This window comes from Nematolebias whitei, chromosome 5 (assembly GCF_014905685.2).
Source record: "Nematolebias whitei isolate Nwh7 chromosome 5, NemWhi1, whole genome shotgun sequence".
Taxonomy (NCBI): Eukaryota; Metazoa; Chordata; class Actinopteri; order Cyprinodontiformes; family Rivulidae; genus Nematolebias; species Nematolebias whitei.
Window position 1 is genome coordinate 36,888,617 of NC_056502.1, and position 20,231 is coordinate 36,908,847.

Consider the following 20,231-nt stretch of genomic DNA (forward strand, 5'->3'; position numbering starts at 1 on the left):
TCTATCTATCTATCTATCTATCTATCTATCTATCTATCTATCTATCTGTCTGTCTGTCTGTCTGTCTGTCTGTCTGTCTGTCTGTCTGTCTGTCTGTCTGTCTGTCTGTCTGTCTGTCTGTCTGAATAGTATTTTAAAGCAGTTAAATAATGTTGATTTTCTCCTAATGAACACTGAATATTACAAAGTTAAAGGGCAGTATAAGGGGGTAAGCTGGTGTTGATTATACCATTTAAACAACTGTGAGCCTCATTGCGGTCTTCAGTTGCCTACAGCTTCCTCAGTAGACTAAAGTATGTAAGTTATGGAAATTGGTACGCCCCTGCCTTCTTTTAATTTTTTTTTCTTCAAAATAGATAAAGGGTTTTTATTGTATTAGTAAGCTTGGTAATTATTGTACAGTAGCTATGATAAAGAAGGGGAGAACCAGATGTTTTTTATTCAGGTTTAACCTCTACTTCAGAGCTTGTTTTGTGAGGGCTCTGCTCTTTACTTTTCTTCTTATATAAATTTATATGCAAAAATATAGGAGGTCATAAAAAATGAACATGTTTCCAAGTATAATCCTCCAAACATAACTATTAGGTTGGAGAAAAATGTAGATGAAAACTATTATATGTCACAATCTAATGAGAATAAATATTTTTCAAATTATTATGTTAGACACAGTTGCATATATTGTTTACAATGAAGAAATATTTTATAAAGACCCAAAGTGTTTTCCTTTAATTGTCTGAACACAGAAAAGGCACAAATTCAACTGTACAATTAAATTGATGTGTACAGAATGCCAAATGTTTGATTATAAAAAGGAAAACCAATTGAAAACAAATTTAGTCCAGTGTTTAAAACCTGATCTTCTGTTTTGTTGCTGAATGTCACGGGCACACTTGTGTAAAGTGTACTTGTGCAGCACTCATTTTGAATTCTTACCCAATAGGCCGGGAGACCACCAGCTCCACTTGTGGCTCAGGCTTGGATTCTAATATAATATTGTAAACTTCTTTAAACGTAGCTCCTTGTAAAAGCCTCCCGTTCCACTCCAGCACCTGATCGCCTGCAGAATCACCACATGGACTATTTGAGTCTCTTGTTGACACAGAGTCACAGAGAAGTACACATTATACATATGATAACCTTTCATGTGTGTTTAATACCTGGTCTGAGGTGTCCAACAGTGTCTGCTAGACTTCCTTTCCTCACTTTAGTGATAAAAGCACAAAGTCTTCCAGATCCTGTCATCTTGCCTCCAACCACCTACAAAAGAAGATAATTTTACCACAAAATAAAAACAGAGTTGCTATTATAAATAAAACTATGTTGTTCTGTTTTGTTTGCATATTTTATATACTGCATTACCTCTGCATGGGAACACCTTTTAAGATGGTAAAAAGAGAAATGTATTTATCTTTTAAGTGTCCACTTGTTGCTATGGTTTATTTGATTTATAATGAATTTTAAATAAAAGCATAGCAAGAAGGGGGTCAATGGTAAACTACGGCATTTGAAAGCTCCATCCGTGGTTCTGCTTTACTCCCCTGAGACACCATTTGGTAAAGATGCACGGCTGTGGGCTAAAGATGCTCTGTCCAGTCCTGAATCGTTGTACTCCACTGCACTCATTTTACACTGGCATCATACAAATAAAAACTCCTCCTAAATGGCAGCTGAATGCAACGTATAAAAAGCCTAGAGAGGTCTGCTAAATGAAATGGGTTTATGTAACAGTCAGGAGCACGAAAGAGAAGCTTGCAGAGGAGGAGGAGGAGAGTCGGAGGAAGATGGTCAGTGAGGGCAAGGCTGGCAGCCTGTGACTGATAGACTGACTGGCTGGATGGCCGAGCTGGTTGGCTGCAGCTGCTGAGCGGACAGAAATGCACAGAAGCACTGAGCAGACACAAACATGCCATTTCATGAGGTTCATTCAATCAGTAATGATTTTTCCCCATCTTCCTGCTCTCTGTTCTCTCTCCACATGGCAGGCTTTATGAGACTGTGCAAAGTGAGCAAAACAGCTACAGCAACAAAAAATGGCCTGCCTTGGCACAGCTGAAGTGAAACAAAAAAGTAAAAAACATTTACAAAATATCAAAAGAAGGAAAAATGTAGAACAGGTGTAAGCTATCAGTATTGATATTGCATAAACAACGCAGAGAATAATGAGAACTCTGGGGTGAATTTAGCCAAGCACAGAAGAAGCTAAAACGTATGAGGTGAAGAATACAATGTTAAAAAACATGCTCAAGACAGATGTTTAAGTATACTTCTTAGATTCTAGATACAAGTTGTTTTCAGCTCAATCTGAATATTTTTTCATTTGTGTTGACAGACTAATTAACTGTTGGAATCTAGTAAATAAATGAATAATTTCATGTGTTTTTATTTAATTGCATAACCATAAAAATACACATTTGAACATTTCCTATTTTCAGAAGAATTTTATATGCTCTACAGCAACAAATGAACTGTTCCCTATTATTCCTAGTAGTGATTTTAACTTCACAATTAATATGTTATGTTGGATGAGGTAGAGCAGAAATCAGGTAAACACGCTAAAGATGTCCTTTCTGCCTCTCCCTAAATCCATATTTACATGCACTCGTGTGCTCAATATTCACTACGCTCGTGCATGATGGCTTCAGCGATGAACAAACACATAAACAAATTACAGCAAAATCAAACTAACATGAACATAATGAGACAACATAGAACTGAAAAATAATAATCAGTCATATAATTTGAGTTCAATAACGGTTGAGCTAACAAATTTGAACAAGAAATAGTAAAGATAGAACTTTTCTTATATTTTAACTATTCTAAATCTAAGTCAGTTTCAAATAATTTAAGTTATTATTATTTAACACCCTTCAAAAATGTCTTGGGAAACATAAAGTGTGGACAGAAATATTAAAGTCTCACCTTCAGACCAAGCAGAGCTCCTGAGTCTCGAGGCACACTTCCATCTTTCATACGCTTGTTGAGCAGGATCCGGCCAATTAGGCGATCCCCATCTTTGGACGGCTGCCATGTCACCGGGTGCTACAAGGTCAGAGCAACAACACACCTTTTGTTTAACGACTCGACCATTTGAACTCGATCTGTTCAGACCAAACAAAGGGTATTATAGTGGGAAATTCACTTGGGAAAGAAAGTTCACACAAACTCTGATGATTCATAAAAACTGCTGCAATGTTTGAACTGCTCACTTGTTTAAATACAAATTAATATGATTTAACGCTGAAGTGCAATTGGTTTATAAGATTTGGTACCACTTTCAGAGCTTGTGCCAACCTGTCAGTGTGAAGCTGGACTGAGCTTCATGCAGCATCCCATGCAGAGAAAAGCAAGCAGCAACACTCCTCCTAAAACCAGCTCTTCAAACTGGAGGAGGAAGACCAGAGTCTAACTCTGATGTTTCACTGCACAAACACAACCACCACCAGTGAGGGGGAAAGCAGACAGCAAAACAGGAGATGAAAATCAACCAATGATTCAGAACCAAATGGGGTAGACCATTGGGTGCCAGATAAATAGAACTAAAGGGATGAAACTTATTATAAAACATGAGATGCAGATAGAGTAAAATCACATAAAAACAAGAAGGGAAGGAAAGGGAAAAAAGAAAACCAAATGTAAATCTGTGTGTAAAACACTCTAGTGTGTCCTGTTTTGTGTGCTTTTTGGTTCTTCTATAGAAGTGAATGGAAAAAGGGGGAGGTCGTGTGCGAGGGACGGCCTGTGTAAAGGTTTTCCTACTGGACTAAACAGGACTGCTGCAGAGCAAGAACACAATATACGAAGGAGGACGAGCATGCAACTAGAAGAGACCCACATTCTGTGTGCCATGACAAACAAAGAGTGAGTGTGTGCCAGTGCTATTATTCAACAGCTACTGTAAGGTGTGTGTGTGCGTGTGGGGTATGTTGGGGTGGGGGGCAAAACAGCAAGTACAAGTAGCAAGCAAAAAAAAGTGTTCCTAAAAGACTTTTTTGGCAATCCAGAACAAAGTGGAGTTAAAAGTAAGTGAAAAAACTTAATCAATTCGCAAGTTAAATAAATTTTAAGAACTTGAAACAAATCAAGAAAATATCTAATCTATTTACACTTAGTGACAAAAAGTAAACAAACGCTAAATAGGTAAGTAAGAAACAATAATAATAATAATTACAAAATGCAGGCTAGATTGTCTCAGTACCTTCTCACTATGGCTATGCTCCTCGTTTAGGGTAGTGCTACTGCACGTATCAACTCCCGAGTCTTTAACCTGTGGTTCACACCATGCCAAGTCCTCTTCAAATGAGTGTCCACCAAAGCGCACCATTTTCTTTTGCCTCTCAGATAAGGTGTGTGTCGGCTCGGACATAAATGTCTGCTCAATAGTTTTTCTTTTTCCCCTTTGACTCTCCCCTATAGGTGCGGGATAAAAACAGAAAGAAAAACAGAAAAAACAACATGCAAAGGTGTAAATAAAACAAAGAAAACATGAAATGACAAAAGACTCGGGGAGATCGAGGGGTGGGACAAGAGAGAGACAGAGAGAGAGAGAAAGAGAAAGATGGGATTAAAGGGTGGGAGGTAGGGAGGGAGGGGCAGGGCAGGGCTCCACATGTCTCACCAAAGACAGTGGGGAGGCCTCGCTGCTATGCCATGACGCATGGTCCCACCAATGGCCATCCAAATCTCCTGTATTGTGAGGAGGAGGGTTTCGGGGGACGTATGTACACGAGAGAGGACATTAAGAGGGACAAGTGAGGACACCACAAACAACACAAACGCAACCACACATATTACACATAAACCAAACAAGATATCCAAATATGCATTTCCTTAAAGCGCAGAAACAAATAAAACACGCTCACGTATTGTCCAAACTTAAAAAAGCAATGTGCAACTCTAACCTCCCTGTGGAGAAACAAAGATGTAGTTCAGGTTTTACATGAAGTAGTATTAGTAAATTCATAAAGTCAGCACTGCATTAAAATGGTAAATATGTGCTGTTATAAAACAGTGATGGTCATGCCTGAAGAAAAATATGAAATTTGACTTCTTCAAGTTTTGTCTTTAAAACACATTTATAACACTTTAGCAAAAGTAAATGAGTCTCTTGTAAATGAGTCCCAGAGGCTCACTGGGATTAACAAATAAAGGTTGAATGAAAAAAAAGAAAAACAAAAGAGAAACTCATATTGACAAAAGGAGAGATAATGTTCTTAATCAAATGCTAACAAACTTCTGGGCTTTTTTTTTTATTTCACAATCCCACCTGGCTTAAGAATTGCAATTTGCAACTACAGTGGATTTTAAAAGTATTCACCTCACACTCTGGAACCTACACAAAATACTCCAGATAAATAAATTAAATGTGGATTTTTTTTTAAACCAGTACCCCAATGTCCCCAGTTGCTGAGGGATTTAAAGAGAGATGGTTTATATATTTTGAGACTACAGTATTTTTTTTTACTGCAATTAAACAGGAACTGTAAATAAATCTTAATGTTTTTGGTGCAAGTTATTCAAGGAGTTGAAATGCGTATAAGAACAGAGGTAGTTTTTGTTCTCTTGTCCGAGTTGGCACAAATTGATGGATCCTGCGAGCAAAGGCAGCAATTTTATCCACCACCAGGTGCAATGACGGAGCTAGGGGGTGGTCACTCTTCAACCACCCCACTGACCACCCCAATCATTTATGAAAGCTATACTTTTAAGCAATGTAAATACTAGAAAGGATAGTTTCCTAAAATGAGTGGCATGACTGTTTACATATGTATATATACATATGGCAGTGGTCATTTTAGATTTTGACGTGATAGCCCAATTTTCAATAGTGACCTTTCTTACGCCTAGATGCAGCCACACTGCATAATGGTAGTCGGGCCCTAACTTATTTTACAATTTATCCAGAAGATGAACAAGATGGAAAGACAGACTAACGGAGAATATTTCCAAGTCTCCTCTTGGCTCTGCAACGAGGGACAAAATATATTTAAAGCTAAAAAATACTGAGGGCATATTTTTATGGTAGCGTTTTCCCTATCATTTTCCAAGGAGGACACCCTGCACTGTCAACAGAACTGAGTGGCCTCCCTACCAAAATCCAAAATAAATACAATCCACCTGTGGGCAATCTACGAGTCACATTATCTCAATATATATACATTTAATTTGATAGTCCTGAGCATCAACACAAGTGAGCCTTCTGTAAGACCCATGAACTCTCAGCTACATTTCTAAATGACTCGGCTAAGACCAGACCTCAATCCAGCTATCATTCTCTGTATACAAACATATCCCTTCCAGCTTAATGGAGACTGAAACATTTTTCTTGAGGAATGGACAATAATTCCAGGTCATTCCACCACGCAGATTGTTGGGTGTAATCACACTGTCAAGGAAGATGACGTAGCACTGACTCACCTCTGTTTGGTTAACTGATTAAGAAGATTTGCAACATATTAAATTAAAATGTAATTGTATATAATGACAAGATGTGATGAATGTGTGAAGAGGACTTATAAAAAATGGATATAAATAGGATAATAACTGTAAAAGCTGTTATTTGAACCGTGGGCAGCAGGAACTGGTAAGGTCATATTAAAATGCTGCACTGTGGTTCATGTGCTACACAAAAAGGTTTTTCACACTTTACTTGTTTTGCAAAAAAATGTGAAAACTTGATGGGCCCTGTAGACACCCATCCATTACTTTTATTCACTTCTTCCTTTCTGGGTCACAGAGGTCACTGGTGCCCATATCCAGCAGTCACTGTGTGAGAGGTGGGGGACACCCTGGACAGGTCTCCAGTCCATCACAGGGACACAGAGACAAACAACCATTCACTCTCTCACTCACACCTACAGACAATTTAGAGTTACCAATCAGTCTAACATGCATGTTTTTGGTCTGTGGGAGGAAACCGGAGTACCCGGAGAAAACCCACACATGCACGGAGAGAACATGCAAACTCCACCCAGAAAGTTGCCAGCCAAGATTTGATCCAGCAATTTTCTTGCTGAGAGGCAGCAGTTCTACCAACTGAGTCACTGTGCCACCTAAAGAGAGACCTGAATGTAGAAACTTAAACATAGCAAGCCATCCTCCTGCTTTTGTGAGATATCACACCTATGTGAATCAAACATCATCTGGAGAGATTAACAAAGTTGACCCTTCAATCAGATGATGTCATCAGGCAGGAAGAATGTGTGGTATCAGAGTCTGATCCCAGGCCAATCTGTTGGAAATATGAACTTTGGGCTCACTTATTCTAAAGCATGCTGGATGGGAACATCAGTGTGTTCCTATGTGGGTCAACAGGTACTTGCTGGAGCCACGACCATGAATTCAGGGTTTCGCCTGCTAGTGATGAAAATGCAAACCCTTGGGCCCAGTAATTTTAACCAGTGAGAAACAAAAGGATCTTTCACAAGAAATCTCAGTCCAGGATTGAGACGTGTTCCAACCACATTGGTCCGTTCAGAAGACACAGAGATCATTCCTATCATGAGGGAGTTTTTCCTTTCCACTGTTGCCTTTGTTCTTGCTCAGGATGGGAGACTGTGATGAAATGAAGACAATGCAATCTACTGGCTTCCTTCCTTAGATTAGATAGATAACTTTACTAATTTGACATTTATAATATATGTTAATGTTTTTGTTCAGTGCCCTGAGATAACTTCTGTTGTGACCTGGTGCTATAGAAATAAACTGAATTGAACTGAATTGAATTGAAGTGTGTGTGTGTGTGTGGGGGGGGGGGGGGGGGGGGGTCGAAGACAGCCCACCTCTGGCGCACCTCTGTGCTGCTGAGCAAAGTAGTAATGAGCCGGACCTTCAAATGTGAAAAAGTAAGGTGTGGTGCTGCGGCTCAGTATGTGATGAACTGATGACATGTGTGAGACCGCCTGCTCGCAGTAATAAACAACAATAAACAGATTTATTAACAAGGGAATATTGCATGCACAGCAACTTTATTGTTAGTTTAGAAAAAAGTTAAACACAAATAGTTTAATTTAATTTCAGTTTAATTCAGTTTATTTATAAATAGGTTCAATAATGTGCGATAATTATTTATGTTTTGTAAATGACACGAGGGAGACGTCCGACACACATTTAATGTTATGTACTCCACATCATCCCAGCTGAGTTTAGCTTCACGGCTCCTTTGGAGCCGCATTGTTGCTTCATTTCTGAAAGATCACGTGTGAGCGAGAAGAGGCCGACTTTACCTGTGATTTATGAATGGCCAGAGGGAGAATAAAGACAGACTAGTCTGTGCTGCCGTTTCGCAAAAATGTTTTATGACAGAGTCTAAAGATTCAAATCACAAGCACATGCAGAGAGACGTCTTTTCTATGGACTTTCAGCAGCAAATATGCATTTATTCTAGTCACAGAATTTTGTATTTTATTTTTTAGATTTTAGAAAAAATATGTAACTTGTAAAATTTCACATTCAGAAAAATCAGGCTTCTCTGGCAGAAAGAAAGACTTCCTTGTATAATTTTCAGTCAAGTCATCTAGATGGTTTCTTTTTTATGCTGAGACGTTTTGCCCTCCATCCAGAAGGCTTCATCAGTCAAGGAAACACACAACACAAAACTGCTTCTCCCCGAACAGCTTACTCGAAAGAGGAAAAAAACTGTTATGTTGGTGCTAAGATGGTCTCTGGGGCACGCTCGCTCCTCCGGTGCCCGCCCTCTCCCTCGTCAACAGTCGTGTCAAAATGGTTCAAAACACCAAAGTCCATGCTCAATAATCCAGGTATACAATCCAACAATTTTCAGTCAGGTCATCTGGACTTTCTTGTATAAAATGTACACGGTTGAGAATTTTTCTAACAAAGTTCCAAAGATTTTATATTTTTATTTGTGCAATCTTATAACAATACTATTAAATAATCCTGAATAAAATGTAAGTTTATACATGATTGTCTTTTGTTACTTTGTTCTTCAACAACATACTTAATATTTGTCTCTGTAAAATGCTGTCCAACAACATATCCATTATTTAAACTGTCTCCACATTAACATTTGTGTTAACGTTTTCTTTCACCCTCTATTATCACAATTCATCCATCTGTCTGAGGGAGCATTAAAAGTACTTAGATATGTACATTAGTAAAACTTTATGGCTGTTCCCAGAAGGGCTCTGTCCATTGAAGTCCTCCAACCAACAGCTGACAGCAGTGATTACCACAAAAGCTTTCTAGCTGGTATTGTGTCAACAACATCAACCAGAGCCCTGATCTGGTGAGGTATACAAGAAACTCTCCTATGAACATTTTACACTCCTGCTTGGTTATAGCTGTCCAAACAGCTTAAGACCTGTGTTTAGGAGTACGGAGAGAAAGAAGTATGTAGTGAACGTTACCTTGTACATGTATTATAAGACTGCACTTGAAAACATTGTCAGAAAAATATAAAACAATCTGTGACGGACATGCAGCCTGTCCAGGTTGTGCCCTTCCTGCTGGTGCCTGGACTGGCTTCCCATGACCCAGAAAGGACAAGAGGGGAAAAAATAAAAAGATGGATGGATGTAAAGCAATCTGGTGTTTGCACTATCTGAGTGATATTTGAGGCCCTGTCCACACTAACCCCTTTTTTGTAAATAAGTAGTTTATTTTTAAGGTTTCAGCCTTGCATCCACACAGAAACTACATCAGAACCACTAAACTATGGGTTTCAGAGTAAAACATTTCTAGAATGCCGCCTTTGTGCTTTTGTATAGTCAGCCAACACTCAACCCTTTGAAAACTATGAAATCATGTACCCTTAATTTAACTTACATCCCCCACTGCGACAGATGTAAGAGCAACAGTAATGATAGACTACATGTTTGTGATGCTGGTTTTTCAATGACAAGATTTTTATATGTAATACAATGAACAGACAAAGCAGATAAACAATTACACTGCACTACATAAAGCAGAGCAACAACCCCTTAGAGTTACACTAAATAATCTAAGGCCAAAAAGCATGTTATTATTTTATTGAACTGTCAACAATACTAATGTAAATGCTGCCGAAAAAGATGACACAATATCAACCAAGTGTACATGTAAAAATACGATAAATGGGAATAGTTTTGAAAGACCGAAACTCGTGTATTAATAATTTAGTCTGGTTTGCTTAAAACAGAAGGGAAACACAATCTCTAGTCATCCTGAATACAAGTTTAAATTTAGGCACTTCTTTATGTAGTTCTTTATTCTGGACAGTTTCTGCGTGTTGAAACGTTTCGTCTTTCATCCAAAAGACTTCATCAGTCAGAGGAGTCAAAACAAACTCGGTCTTATAAACAGCACCTTCACTTAGTGGGTCAACCAGTTTTCTAGTGCTCAGATGGTTCCTGTAGTCCACCGGCTCCCCCGACGCCTGCCCCAAACTCCTGAACTAGTCCAAGGCAATCATGGCCAAAGTGGTTCAGATTTTTCTGCTTGGATTAATGAGCATGAATCAGGATAAGCTGACATGTCATTAACATCTGCCTTTAAAATACCAATGAAAAAAATGAGGTAGGTAAATTTGTGTTCGCCTGTTACTTGGGAGCAGAACATCAGAGTCAGCTGTGATTTAATGTAGACACTCCTCTGTATAGATCTCTTGCCTAATTTGGCCACATTAGTCTAAACAGTTCATGGTCTGTGTTTAAGAGCCGGGGAGAGGCATGCCGTATACATCACCTGGAACAGAAATGACTGTGTGTCTGTTTTAAGGGCTTTAGATGAACTAGGTTTAAATGGTAAATGGACTGTACTTATATAGAACCGTTCTATCTTATCAAGACACTCAAAGCTCTTTACTACACAATCTGTGCCTCATTTACCCATTCATACAGCACTCTACTAGATCTGTACAAAGAATAATCAGTGCTTTTAGATCACATTCATACACCGATGGGACACACATCGGAGGCAACGAGGGGTTCAGTGTCTTGCCCAGGGACACTTCGGCATGTGACTGCTGGTGGAATCGAACCCCCAACTCTTGCATTGGAGGACGACTGCTCTAACTGCTCAGCCACAGCCGCCCAATGTGTAGTTTAGATGCTACATAAATTTTGATCTGCCTATCTTGGTGTTACATTGGATAATTCCAACTCTGTCTGTTTCTATCCTACTGCTCCACCCTCACCAGCAAAACCCTGCTCCCCTTGCTCAACTCCTGCCCGCGCATGTACAAACTCCTTCCTTCCCAGAAGCTTTATTAACAGTGGCACACCACAATTGTGCATTGATCCTTAGCAAGGCACTGTGTGGTTTTTCAGAGAGCAGGAAACTCATCACAGCCATAAATTCTGAGCATCAGCAGTGTGTGCCCAGCCCGACCGTTCAGGCCCGGCTCCGAGGCCCCCACAAACTGCTGATTCAGGTTGAAGGCAGAGCGCAGGCAGTGGCGGAGTTCACCAGCAGCAGGCTCTCCATCACTCTGACAGCTCAATAAAAACCAGTGTAAACTATTAATTGGATCATTAATTATTGATGCTGTTTTTACTACGATTCTAAGGGTGAAAGCAGAAAAGAAGCAGGGGTGAAACCGTGTGTATGTTTAAACATGGGCGAGCTTTGACGGTGATACAGCCTCGTGCTAAAAGTCTGATGGAAGCAACTCAGATAATAAACTAGGACTACATGATAGTAGAAAAACTTGAGCTGTGGGATATCAGTTGTGATAAATCCACATCTTCACATTTTCCCTTTATCTTCTTTCATCACTGTCATCTAAACCAGGCATCAAGGCCTGTGAGTTTGTTAGATTGACAAACTGATTGACTCAATATATTATTAGCAGCAGAACTGGAAAGCATGATACTTAAAATATACAGGTCTATGATTTATTGCAGGATATTGCAATGTTTATACTGTGCTCAATGACATTGCGATAAATTCTCAGTATATGATACAGGTACAGTAGTACACATATTTCTGAGGTAAAAGGCCAGGCTAACCACCTTTTTATAAACAGAAGCTTTTAATATTACCATTTGGGGTAAGGAAAGACCAATTAATAATATCTTAATATCTTATTACGATTTAGCATAATACACAGCAGATTCCAGAAAGCATTACTAAAATGTTTTGGGTTGCTACCTGCCTGCAGTTAACCAGCAATCTTCTCTTTTTTCTGTGTTCTGTGCTGTTATGAGGCAGCATGTCAGAGGAATCAATAAAGAGGAAAACACTGGGGGAGAACCATTACATTAAATTAGTCTCCAGTGCTTACAGACTTGAGTCGGGCCCATTACAGCTGGCACACCCTTTCTCCTCCAGTTTCCTCCTTTCTTTGGACCGCCATGTTTTCATCCCATCAAGCCCCCTTCCTTCCTTAAGACCTCCTCAAGGCATCGTATTAAGAGCACGGTGCACACCCTGCTCACCCTCCTGTAACGTGCTGTTTCTATCCAGCCAGGCTGAACGCACTAACTCCAAGGTGCTGACATGCACACGCATTGCATTTAAACCCTCTGTTTAAATAAACCATTACACGAGCTTCCTTTCTCAAAAGTTAAGCATTACTTTTTATTTCCTTTGACTTACATACAATACAGATAAAAGCAAAGACAAAAAAAACGTGGCAAACTTTTAAATCTTCATGTTCGCCCAGTTTCGCTTTGACAAAATCTGTGCACGTTCTTGTCATTCGCTCAGCCAGCCTGATGAGTTAACTGTTCAAGCTATGTGCTCTTGTCTCAGACATCTATTCATACTGTGTCCAACACTTTCTGAGGGGGGGGGGGGGTTTAAATATTAATGCAATTGAATTCAGAACATCTGAGAGTAAGAAAAGTCAAATTTGTCCTGAAGTGCACTTAAAAAGCCAATGATTGAGCAACAAGGCTCACCTCTGCTGTAGACAAGGAGACAGTTAGTTACCAGCAAACCAAAATGACTGACATACCTGAGAATTGTGTTGTCTCCAACTTAGTGTTCTTGCGCAACAGAGAAAAACTAATGATGGAAATGGGTGGGATTGCATGGGGGGGGTTCTGGTGATATTTTTGTTGTAGTTATTTTTTATTTGTTTGTTTTGTTTCTTTAATAAAATAAAATAAAGACTGTAAATGAACGTGCAGCAGTTTTCAGTGGTACATCATCCTGTCTGGTTTGAGCGAAGACAGAACAGTTTTAGACTCTGTACAGGTTTTTTATTCAGGAAGGGGGCGTTTCAGCTGGCCTGACAGAATTATCCTCATCTAATACGAACAGAATATATCTATGCTCGTTGTTTAATTTGTTTAATTCAAGCTCTGATTGAACTAAGTGAAAGTCTACTACAATCAGCAGATGTCTTCAATACATTCTGCAGTGCCACATGTCAAAATCTGAGCCTAGAGTTGAAATATTTTATCTTTTTACTTTATATATTTTTTTTTTAATCATTAGGACAAATTACATTAAACCTAATGAATAATTTATCAAATGTCTGGTATCAAATCACAGTAAAGGTTTAATTCATACCACCCAGTTCAAACTCATACATCAAATTAACAGCTGCCTCAGGATGTTCTGCAGCCAAAATAAAAATATATCCTTATTTAGGTCAGTAGTTCAACTTTAAACATTTCTGTACTCTCCTACTCAGGCTGAACTATGTAGGCTGTACACAAAAACAACAGAACCCATGACCCTGAAATCAGCCTATTTTTGTTCCACAGCCACCTGTAAATGTGGAGAGTCCCACATCAATAATGTATGTAATGCTGGTGCTGTGCAGCTTTTCCTTCCGTGAAGAACAGATAAATATAAAAGCAGGCTAAAGGCATTTATTTCTCTTTTAATCCTTAATGTTTTAATTTGAATAAAGCAATTAATAAACTGTTGTACTATACATTATCTTTTGGCTTATTCTTTTGTTTGTCCAAAAGCAGCTGTTCCTCATTTTTTATTCTGTTTGTTTGTTGCTTCTAACATTTGGGCACTATAATTACAGGTTTGACAGTAAAATCAATTTGTAACTAGCGAAATTTCATTTCCTGAGAAAATGCACTGTGAATGCTTATTGCAGCTTGCTGAAAAACAGCTGAAATTAACTAAAAACATGCTGAAAAACAGCTGAAATTAACTAAAAACATGCTGAAAAACAGCTGAAATTAACTAAAAACATGCTGAAATGCAGCTGAAATAGAAGAACAAGCCCAAGTTAACAGAAGAAAGTAGAAAGAACATATAGTTGCTAAATTCGGTTAAAATAAGCACAAATGAGCACAAAAATGAGGAAATTAGCTAAAAAAATATTTAAAAAGCTGAAAATGAGCAAAAATAGCTGAAAAGTTGCTGAAAAGGCAGAAAGAAGCTTAAACTACCAGAAGGAAGTGGAAGGAGCTGAAATGAGCTGAAAAAAAGTGGAATTAGCTGACAAAGCTAAATTTTTGTGCTGCTGTTGTTCGGTGTATTGTTTTTTTCATTTACTAGTGTATATCTTAGATCTTTTAGAGTATTGTTGGGTGTTCGTTTAGCGTATAGATTAGCTTATATCTTAAATCCTTATTTACTCTTTCTTTTTACACTTTATATTTTGCTATTGTTGGAAGTAACTGAAACCTTGTGTACACAATTTCGTTCTACCATGTACCACATGTGATGTGAATGACAATAAAGAACCTTGACCTTGAAATATCAGAAAAAGTTGAAACTAGCAGAAGAAAAGCTAAAAGGAGCATAACAAGCTGGAATTAACATAAAGAAGTTAATTAGGCTGAAAGTCGCAGAAATTACCATGAAAAACTTGACTTTTTCTGAAAACAGCTGAAATGTGGTTGGCCTTGTCGCTGTTTTAAGTGATCTATAAATAAAATGGTATGGTATGGTAAATTAGCTAAAATGCTAAAAAGGTAGCTGAAAAGGTGGAACAAGCTTAAATCAGCAGAAGAAACCAGAAAGAACACGTTTGCTGAAAGAAACAAAAATGAGAACAAAAAAGTGGAAATTAAAAAAACCCTGAAATTAGCAAAAACAACAACAACAAAAAAACAGCTGCAAAGTAGCTAAAAATCAGAAAGAAGCTTAAATTACAAGAAGGAAGTGTGGAGATAGTACATTTTTGCTGAATTTGGCTGAAAAATGTTTAAATGAGTACAAAAAATGTGGAATTAGCTGAAAAAAGCTTAAATTACTATAAAAACAACTATATAGCTGAAATAGTAAAAAAAAAAAAAAAAAACTGAAACTTGCAGGAATAAGCTGAAAGGAGCATAACAAGCTGAAATTAGCAGAAAGAAGTTAGAAGAAGCACAAAAATGTTGTAGTTAGCAGAAAGAATCGGAAAGGAGCGCAAAACGGCTGAAAAAACAGCTGAAAGCAGTTGTAAAAATGTTTAAATTTGCACTAAGAAGCTGAAAGAAGCTGAACCAGAACAAAATGTGAAAGGAGCAGGAAAAGGTTGTAAACAGATCTAAAGATTTGAAGGATGTAAAATGAGCTCAAATCATTTTCTATGAGAAAAAAATTTGCAGAAATGGCTAAAGTGCCCTGAAGTGACCTGCTGTGACTTGACACTATATCAGTAAACTGAATTGAATTGAGTTAAATATTTCAAAAAGCTAAAAGTTGCACCAATACCAAAAGTCCTAGCAGGATTGTCCTGAAAGAGCTGAATGTTTTGATACATGATTTGTTAAAATAGCTTGAAATCTGAGGGATGAGAATTGTGCCGAAAAACTTATGGAAGAAAATGGATCTCAATGGTGTGAACGCTTCCTAAACATTCACACAATCATCTCAACCACACGGGTTGGTCAAGAAGTTTGCATATACAGAACAGTGTTATTGTGATTCTATACTAAATGCAGTTATTTCAGTCACTTTGACTGTTTCATTGTGGGTTTGTGGGCCTTTCTTTAAGGAGGTGGGATGACTCCTTTGAGTGCACAGACGGCCATCTTGGTTTTGCTGTTGTACTCCTATTTGCTGTTGCAAAGCAGAAATCAAACACATCATTTCAGTCAGAAACACTGCTATAAACTGAGATGTTGAGTTCAAGAAATAATTTGCGTTATGATACTTTTGATTAGCCCGACATGTTTTTTTAATGTTAAGGTTAACCACAGTTTTAAAAGATGGAGATTCAGAACCGCCCACTTGTTTACTGAGCCATTCTTTTAGTTTGAGCTGTTTTAATGGGCATTCAAACAGAGACAGTGCAAGAGTTCTGAGAGGTAACACTCACTCTCCCAGGTCTCCCCAGCCAATTGGTTCAAGCTGTCAGTCACTTTTATAAGGTGAACAAATTAGGTGAAGCGCTCAAACTTTCCCTCCTTAAAAATACTTTTTTTTCTGGTAGAAAACCCCCACAGTGACAGCTTGGCTACTAAGGACCAGTATAAGGTTTCACTCCACTCATCACCTTTTTTAATGTATCTCTGTCTGAAAACCAACCTTCACAAGAAGACACAAGAATTAGCCTTCCTTGTGTCGATGAAACAAATGGTCCAGGGCAGACTGAGGCAGATAACATGGCTCATTAACTAGCAAGTGGTCGCTACATCACAAGGTAGAAAACAGTAGGATCTGCTCAACCAGTACAACTTTAGTACTGTATTTAAATGCAATCAGGTTTATTTTGATATTTTGTTAAGGTCAGGCAGAACAGCCCATGCTAGGCTCTGTCATAAAATGACTCAGAACGTTAACTTAAAAAAAAACTGCATGCAGAGAAAAGTCTTTAAAAATACAGTTCCAAAGATATATTAGTAAGTACTAAACAGAGCTGCTTTATCTACGTTTTACTCTGACTTTCTTTGGTGCACCAAGTCAAAATCCTGTTTCATTTTGTAAAGGGCTAGTTTACAACAATTTACAGTATGCTAACAGCAAGTAATAATGGAAAGGCTATAGGCTGCAGAAACACATAATCACCCTCTGCTCATTTATTATCTTTAATTATTAAAATGCATCATAGATAACATACCTCTGCTCAGCAAATGCAGCTGTTATTAACTCAGCTCAGTACAGTGCAACACTGTCCATTAGAACAAACTGGCTGTGTGTAAAATGTGTGCTCCAGTCAGGACCTCACACAGTTTGCTGTAAGAACAGCAGTCAAAAAAAAAAGACAAGTTACTCAACGTTCATTAGATATTACAGCCACAATCATGGCCGCCCATCCTCTCTGAACACGGTTAAAAGACGTCCTTGTCAAAGACACAGACGCCATTAGAGAAGATTCATTGACAAAAAGAAACGCAGCAGAACTTTGCATAAAAACGTACACGGCTCATTGTAATTAGTTTAGATTTTGTTGGTAAATGGTAAATTTTTTAGGCCAGGAGTTTAGTTTTAAGTATAACAAAAACACACTTTTAGTGCTTTCATATAGAGAGCCACTGTTTATATGTAAAGTAAAATAACTTTAAAGAACGCTAAACTTTTTACATTTACTGTAGGAACTAAAGTGTAATGCAAAAAAAATCAGCTGATTATGACAACTGTGAAAGTTAATCACACATTATTAAAATTATTCTAAAGATAATGAGACAAACGTGTAAAAACACAGAACCACACACACCAGACTCACACACAGACTGGGAAATCTGGAGGTCATTGGACTCAGAAAACAGCATTTAGAATACTGAGAGAAAAAGCAACAATTATTTCATTACAGGTACAATAAAATGTTCTCACAACGTTTGAGAATCTACAGCAGGAAGGCTTCATTCTATTAAAACAGCTTTAGAAAAGTTAGTCATGTAATGAGAAAGACAAGTGTTTGTGCGTACGGTGAAAGTAGAAGCTCCTACCTTTTTCACTGACTGATTCACTCTCTATCTCCACATCTTCGCAGCTTGTGTATTCTGGTGTGGTGGCCAGCTCCTCCTCGGAGCTGCTCAGTGACACCTGCCTCATCTTTCCTCCTTTTTTGGTTTTGTGGGGCTTAGGGGGTGGTGGCCGCACTGACTCCGACTGGTCTGAGCTTAGAGAGTCGTTCCTTAACATACTTTCCATCTTCTCTCTTTTGGTTTTGCGGACAGCTGAGCTTGGGTCCAAATGGTGTTGCTGCCTCCTCATGGCATCCCCAGCAACTCCCAGGTCTCCTCTCCGCATGTCCCCCGCTCGCTCACCCAGCACAGGGCTCCGATGCGGAGTTGGGGGACTGTGGTTAGAGGTTCGGTGGCTTCCGAGGCCAGGACCCATGGGCCCTGGGGAGGACCGGTCAACTGAGTATGAACGTTGCTCCATCATAGGCGGCCGGCGCTCTGTGAGGTGCTGACGGGACAGCCTAATTGGACCAGGATCGTCCTGCTCTGTGTAAGCCAGGGAGACATCACTGTGGCGACGCTCATGCCTCAGCCGCCCCACTTCAGCGTGCATCCTCATTTGCTCCTCGTAGGGCTGGGGCTTGACGGGATAGCGTGCCAGGTTGGGATCGCTGCGGTACCGTGCCTGAAACTCCTCCTGGCGCTGACGCTGGAGGTCAAACTCACTTTGTGGTCCATCTAGCTGTTGGTCAAGTGGGTATTCTTGGGAGTGCCAGCGGCTCGGACCCCGATGGTCCTGATAGCCCATCTGTATTGCATCCCCATCTGGGAATAAATGTGGGCCCCGCGGAGCCCGCCGAGGGTCCCCATCCCCATAGTCGGACGGTGATCTGGGCATGCTGCCGTCTGTCGGGGCATACTGTGGGTGGTCGCCCCCCTCCCTTTGGTCGTATTTTTGGTTTGGATCCCTGGATGCTGATGGACTTTGTTTCCTATGGGTCAAAGAAAGAAAAACATTTTATGTTCACTTTTAAATTGATGTTCTCTAAATTCTTCAGTGTTGTCAGTTAAGTGGAGCCTGATAAAAATCATCAGTAACTGTGAAGAATAAGGTCTTCTTGTGCAAGTTGTTAACAGAATGAGCCTGAATGTGTGTCAAAACAAGACGAAGGCCTATTCCGTCTCTGTCACACACAAACACTGAAAAGCTTTGTTCACACTACGGTTGTAGAAAGAAATAAAGGCACTCTGTAGCCAAATGAAACACCATCGTGTCTTCTAAGTTTAAAAGCAAAACTCAAAATGTTTCATAATGTTTTCTCAAGGACTTACTTCTTAACATTTTACCATGTAATACAGATTGTTCATACAATACAGAGACTCGTATTACAGTTTTAACATGTAATTTGAACAAGATTCAAGATGGCCACCACTGCTAACACAAATATGCCTAAAATTAGGTCAATTTTACACAGAACATTTGGTGTGGTAGTAGCTGAGAGTCACTGCAACATATGCCCTAAGTGCAAACAGATCATGCGAGATCTTTGCATAAAATCAGCAAGCAATGTGTATTCATCACATAATGCCATTTTAATCACTCAAATGATTAATATACAATTAACAATGCAAACATGTTGTGTGTTTTTGTTTTAAATGTGTGATGATGTGCAGAATGTAGGAAAAAGTGTGAAATATGAGTGATCCAGAGTCACTGAATGTTGTTATGAGCACAATAATGAGGGAGGGTTTAAAGACAATAACAACCTGGTTTTATCAAAAATCAAAGCATATGGGGAAGTTACATATTTACTGACACTCCAGTGGTGAAAACTTCTAACAAAACTTGCCAAAGAAACAATAAGTTTACCACAGCTGGTGTTTGCGTAAAGCCTGCAGCATCATTAAGGACCACACCCACCCAGCACAAGGTCTTTTCCGTCTACTACCCTCAGGCAGATGAGACAGGAGCCTCTCATCGCACACGGAAAGACTCAAAGACAGTTTTTACCCACAAGCTGTCAGATTACTGAACTATTGACAATAACATTACACTGAGCCACATCTGTGACACCTAATATGTTTATTGTTGCTGCACTATGTGGCTGTATCATGTATGATACAGTATCTATGTATCTACCTTACCATCATAATTCAATCTCAATGCCACTCACTACCTGTGCAGTAACCTGTCACACAGCCTGTGTATATGTTAGTTATGTGTGTACTATATGTCATGTGCATTTAAACTAATACACCTGTGAAATACTTATTTATACTAATTTGTCCTACTTGCACAGTAATGTTCTATCATGTTTACTATATATATTTGGACTTTGTAAATACAGTATTACTGTAATTTCCAGACTATAAGCCGCTCCTTTTTTCACACGCTTTGAACCCGGTGGCTTATACGATGCTGAGGCTAATTTATGGATTTTTATTTCATTTTGACAGGCTAACAAGCTTCATGCCGCCCAAATATTTAGCCTCGTCACAGCTGGGAAGTCACATTGCCGCCCAATATACATCTCTCTTGGG

General features: G+C 39.0%; 1 protein-coding gene across 1 annotated transcript in view; it reads right to left on the reverse strand.

Moving 5' to 3' along the window:
- Window positions 1-20,231, reverse strand: part of rims2a (regulating synaptic membrane exocytosis 2a) — a gene marked incomplete in the record, with an annotated part of 256,836 nt that overhangs the window by 124,541 nt on the left and 112,064 nt on the right. Inside the window, 5 exon segments of the mRNA XM_037676440.1 lie at window positions 934-1,057; window positions 1,158-1,257; window positions 2,920-3,039; window positions 4,196-4,407; window positions 17,733-18,682. Coding sequence (XP_037532368.1) covers window positions 934-1,057; window positions 1,158-1,257; window positions 2,920-3,039; window positions 4,196-4,407; window positions 17,733-18,682 — 1,506 coding nt within the window.